At 35.7% G+C, this 5,897-nt stretch overlaps 1 protein-coding gene across 1 annotated transcript; it reads left to right on the top strand.

Moving 5' to 3' along the window:
• The first annotated feature begins 3,830 nt into the window (after positions 1-3,830).
• Positions 3,831-5,439, top strand: LOC102624436 (probable aquaporin PIP2-8). Its single transcript, XM_006486660.4, has 4 exons — positions 3,831-4,250; positions 4,462-4,757; positions 4,856-4,996; positions 5,091-5,439. Exons 1-4 carry the CDS (start codon positions 3,956-3,958, stop codon positions 5,208-5,210), a joined length of 852 nt encoding a protein of 283 aa, XP_006486723.1. The 5' UTR covers positions 3,831-3,955; the 3' UTR covers positions 5,211-5,439.
• Positions 5,440-5,897: the final 458 nt, after the last annotated feature.

The raw sequence follows: 5,897 nt of genomic DNA, 5'->3' as shown, positions 1-5,897 counted from the left end.
GGTTCAGTGAATTTCTGTACCGCTTTCACTTTGAATTGTGGATTTGTGTAGAATAATTAGGTCAATTAAATTTACGTCATTAATCCGAAATAGTATACATAAAAAGAAAATATTGACATCAATATAGAATTGATTATTTGATTAATTCTCAATGTCGACATTATTTATTAGTAATTTTAAAACAGTACCGCATATGATTATTGGATATAATTAACTAATCTTATTAATCTATAAAACGTCCACAGATTTATTTGGAAACCCTAAATTCGAAGTAACTTTAGCTCCAATCCAACCGACATGAGGCGATATCACGATAGAACCCGAAACAAGGCCGAAATTTAAAGACTGAGGAGGTGGGTCCCGACATGAACAGAGCCTGACACGGACGGATTATAAGGTGGTGGGCGCACGACGTGGACAAGTTGCGGATAAAGATGAGGGAGGAGACTACTGGAGAGAGGGTGAGGGAAAGGGACCCGACCCCGGCCCGAGCCCAAGCCAAGAGAATGTGCGACAGCATCAAAGGGCGAGGATGCTTTTGCCAGCTGGAGTCCACATGATAGTTGATCTGATCAACACTCCAATTTTGATCAAACGTGGCCCCACTTCTTGCTCCCATGTTCAAATCATTAGCCGAAGAAACATGAAATGGGAAGAGACCAGAGTTGCCATTTCAGAGAATGTCTTTGCTTGCGCTGGTGTGGTGAACCGTATTTTATGACCCCAACCAACCCTACATGTACATATCCCATTCTATTGAAAAGGGTCTCTTTCATCATGCTTTGAAAGATTAATTTTAAAGGATTTTTGAGGAAGCATTTTTTTATTTGAAAAAGAAGAAGCATATTTTATTATTTAATGTCACCTCATAATGAGTTATAGAATCACGCTATTTGTGCATTGTGCAATTCATTTTCAACTTCTTCCTCTTTTTTCACAAGAAATTATTGTTTGTTTACCATATTAGAAAATTTAGGAATAAGATTTGAAGAGTAAGAAACTAATCATTCAAAATCTACTATTACTCTAAGAAAGCGATTCAGAAGCAATGTTGCAAATTTTGAAAAATTCTTTTTTTAATTAAAAAAAATTCAATTTCTGTCTCTATACACTCCAAAAATACTAGTATTAGTCACATTTTTTTTTTGTTATTTTATGAACATATTCTCAAACTCATGTTCAAATACTAAGATGAGTTGATACAAAAATTTGGTCGGTAGAGTTACAACCAGGTATCCACGCCAACACTTGAATTTCTTTGTCGGGGTGACGGCTCAACACTGCAACTTTTCTACTCGAGCAGTTAGATTCAACCAAGAACTTACTTAACCGGATTACTTGTGCTCACAATTCTCGGTGTTGGATTTTTTTATGAGAAAACTCTCTCACACTCAAGTCAATAATCGAGTATTTTTTTGGAAACAAAAAGAATTAGTGCTACAATTCACGTGGCTTAATTACAATTACTTTAATTTAAAAAGCTTAATTTCTGAAAAAAAAAAAGATAGATAAGAATAATTTATCAATATAGAAAAAGAGTATACCAGAATTAAGTGAAAAGTTGTCTAACCCCTTTTCTTCCGTTCATTGGATTTTTTATATCCAACCGAAACTATCAGCCTCCTCTCTTCTGCAACCATTATTGGGTCGATTACATAATCGTGGGTGAGCGGGCAATGTAACTGATGTTGTGTGGGTTCCGTGCCCAAATTGTTTGGAGGAAATCCATGGGTTGACCTTTGACCAAGTCTTTGATCTTACTTGATTATGGTCTCTTCTCATGCGTCCTCAAGCCAACTCTACTTACGCGACCAGCCACACTATCTCGTCGGGAATAATTTTCCTCGAAGAACCATTTTAGGGCGAGAGAAGCATGTTCTGCTCACGTGTGTTTGGTCACGATGTTTTTAACTCTTAACAAGATGTAAAATCAAGTATCTCTCTTTTAAAGGCATCCTTTGAATCTTGATTAATGGATCCAATGACAACTTCACCCATGAGTTTCTTACTCGATATTTATAGCCACTAGGTCATTCTGGGGACAAAAGAACAAGAGGAGGGCAGCCTTGCCTTGTTTTGTAGAGTAAAAAATATAATATTGTGGCTTTGATGGATAAGGCCAAGGCATCAATAGAAGAAGCCAGGCTAAAAGACACTTTGATGATGATTCATTCTATTCTATCTAATCAAGAAATAACTTTCTACGGACACTGAATAAAGGAATGCGTTTCATGAACAAAAGTAATAAAAGAAAAAGTTTAAAAAAAGATTAGGGCTTAATCTTGTCCATAATCATGGCATTTTGATAAATTGATTTGTTTGTAGTGATGTGAAGTGGGCACTTTTAATCTTGTAGGTTTGTCTGAGATTTTGTAACTTGAAATATGAGACTTACAATTTGAATTACTAAACATGTAATTAGTTATGTATCTTTGTTGTTAAGCATCCAAACCCTAATTCACTCCTAAAAGGAGTTTGGGAAGAGAGAAATTGAAAAGGTGAAAACCCAAACGAAAAGGGGTAAACATTATTTTAATGGGTCTAATAAATAGTTATGAGGGACCAAGAGATGAAAAGGGGGACACAGAGAGAGTGTTTTAAAAATTTTCCCGGAAAAAGAAAAAGTTGAGAGAGTGAGAGAAAGAAAAAGACAAGAAATAACCGTTGGGGGGGGGGGGGGGGGGGGGGCCGTTGGGTTTGGTTTGATGACAGGCTAGGCTGACCCTCTTAACCTCTCACCCCTCTGTCTCTGTGACTTGTCCGCCGGATCAGATGATTAGCCCTCACATGGCTTTGCTGCACCCTAGCTCCTCCCATTATCAATCCTTTTTTTTATACCTACACCGCTACACGTCCCTTCGGACCCAAAAAAAAAAAAAGAAGCAAATTTCTTGGTATTTCTCACATCTCCAAATTTTCAACTAATTTCCTTTTCGAGATCATAATACGACTATAATATTTATAATAAAATTTACTTGAATCTCTTAAATCCCTTTTATAATACAAAGTTTAACTCAATCCAAATGGTTTGAGTTCAATTTTTTTATTTTGAATTTTAAATTTTTTTTATATAAACCAAAATTTTTCGAATTTTTAAAATTGAAACAAACCAAAATACTAGTTTTTTTTTTTCTCTTTGGAGGCAACAATTTTTTTGCCGCCTTCTATGTGTCAAAACCCATAATATCAATTCTCACTAGATTATTTAAATTATTTCTCATCTTTTTGGAAAGGAAAGAGGAACGTTTTATCATCTTTTACAAGAGATGATGATTCCAATTATCTAGTATTATTAATATTAAGACAATTAATACACACACATATATGTATTTTAGTGTAAGGACAGACATAACAGATCTCCATATTTATATATCAATTATATAGATACTATATATAATGTTTTAATTAAAAACTGGATGATTTCATTTTATTTAGAAGACTTAATTTTTTTCAATTAAAATTCTTGGAATTCCATAAAATTATTTTTCAAAATTGTCATAATTTTTTGTTGTTACAAAGATTTTGATGAATTTCTCATGGTTCAAGGGACTTCTAATTCTTTTAAAGTACTCTCTAATATGCTTTTTTTTTTAAAAAAAACAAAAAAGTGCTCTGATTCTCTAATACATTTATTTATGGCCAAATTAGGGGAGAAGTAACTAGTAAATGATTATTTCTTTTCTGATAAGTAATATATTACTCCCGACACAAAAAATAAAATTAAAAAATTAAAAAAATAATATAAGTGGACCAATACTTAATTCCAGAAATACCCTTGGCTTATCCAAAAATGCACCACCTTTCCTGTTTAAAATAGGGACCAAAAAATGCCAGAGACACAGACGCTAGCTTTTCTCGAGACCAGAGAGGCTGTGTGCTTTTCTTTGATTGTTCCAAAGAGAAATCAAAATCTTGTGAAGAAGAAGAAGAAGAAGAAGAAGAAGAAGAAAGAAAGATGTCAAAGGAAGTGAATGAAGAAGGACAAACTCACCGCCATCACCATGGCAAGGACTACGTGGACCCACCACCAGCACCACTCATTGACATGGCTGAGCTCAAGCTCTGGTCCTTTTACAGAGCTCTCATAGCCGAGTTCGTGGCCACTCTCCTCTTCCTCTACGTCAGTGTTGCCACTGTCATTGGCCACAAGAAACAAAGTGATGCCTGTGGTGGTGTTGGCCTTTTGGGTATTGCATGGGCCTTTGGTGGCATGATCTTCGTCCTTGTTTACTGCACCGCTGGCATTTCTGGTAAGCTAAACTCAAAACCCCACAAACCCTTTCACAAGCTTCTATATTTAAGCTTGCCCATGTACAAAAGTTGCAAGTTTTGAAGTTTTTTTCCAGTTTTTCGTTACAAGCTACAAACTTCAAGTTTTCATGTGCAAAGTTAAAATTTTGAAGAGTACCCAGTTGGTTTGTTTGAGTGATTTGGTAACTGGTTGTGTTATTTTTGTTGTAGGTGGTCACATTAACCCTGCTGTGACGTTTGGGCTGTTCTTGGCAAGGAAGGTATCATTGATCAGGGCTGTGGCTTACATGGTGGCTCAGTGCTTGGGTGCCATTTGCGGTGTTGGTTTGGTCAAGGCCTTCATGAAGCATGAGTACAACTCACTTGGTGGTGGTGCTAACACTGTGGCTTCTGGCTACAACAAAGGATCAGCCTTGGGTGCTGAGATTATTGGTACCTTCGTGCTTGTTTACACAGTCTTCTCGGCCACAGACCCCAAGAGAAGCGCTCGTGACTCTCACGTGCCCGTATGTATTAGTAGCCCTCCTTAGCGCACGTTCAATGTGGTTACTAATTTTGGCCTTTAAATTTTCAATTTTTTTTTTCTTTTGGCTATGGCTTGCAGGTTTTGGCTCCACTTCCAATTGGATTTGCTGTGTTCATGGTTCACTTGGCCACCATCCCCATCACTGGAACGGGCATCAACCCTGCTAGGAGCTTTGGTGCTGCTGTTATCTACAACAATGACAAGGCCTGGGATGACCATGTACGTAAAAAATTGTGTATATCTGAATTTTGTGTTTGTTTGTTGTGTTTCTATGATATACTAAATAAATAATATGTGTGTCATCTTCTGCCAGTGGATCTTCTGGGTTGGTCCTTTCGTTGGAGCATTGGCTGCAGCGGCATACCACCAGTACATCTTGAGGGCTGCTGCTATCAAGGCTTTGGGATCATTCCGCAGCAACCCTTCAAACTAAGAAAGCAAATTATGATGAATATGAACCACCAACCAGAATAGCTTTATTTATCTCTTTTTCCTTTCTCTCTTTCTGTTATTTGTTCGCTTGTGTCTATTATGAGATGATGTTTGCTATGATAATTATGACCCTTCTCTTTATTTTTCCATTTCATATTTTGATTGAGTAGCTATAGCTTTGTCTCCGTGAATCATTGTTAATGAGTAGTGGTGATGTTTGTTTTTTCCTAGTTTCGTTTCTTTCCTATCATCTTTTATTTTTTTTAATACATCTATGATGTATCTTTTATTTTCTCCCTTTTTTATCTTATCAACTTTTTTTTTTAATTCTGTTATATAGAGATTATTGTTGATATTATATTATATATTATAATAAATATTTATGATCATATTATATAATTAGGATCACCATTATATATTAACACACTGAAATTAACACACTGAACGGAGTACTGAAATTAACTTTCATATCATTTTTTATGGAGACTTAAATTTATATATTTAAACATTATAAGAAAAAACGAGTGGCAGTTTACTAATTTACTTGCGTAGCACTACAATCAATATACACGCCACGCAGGCTATTGGGTCAGAATGAAAATTGGCAAAAGATTGAACTTGATGAGTTGAAATTAGCTAGTATTCAATGGATGGGATGGATCTCTTTTAAAAAAAAAAGAAAAAAAAA

This window comes from Citrus sinensis, chromosome 8 (assembly GCF_022201045.2).
Source record: "Citrus sinensis cultivar Valencia sweet orange chromosome 8, DVS_A1.0, whole genome shotgun sequence".
Lineage (NCBI taxonomy): Eukaryota > Viridiplantae > Streptophyta > Magnoliopsida > Sapindales > Rutaceae > Citrus > Citrus sinensis.
The sequence above is the reverse complement of the archived record's forward strand: the minus strand, read 5'-3'. Positions and strand labels throughout refer to the sequence as shown.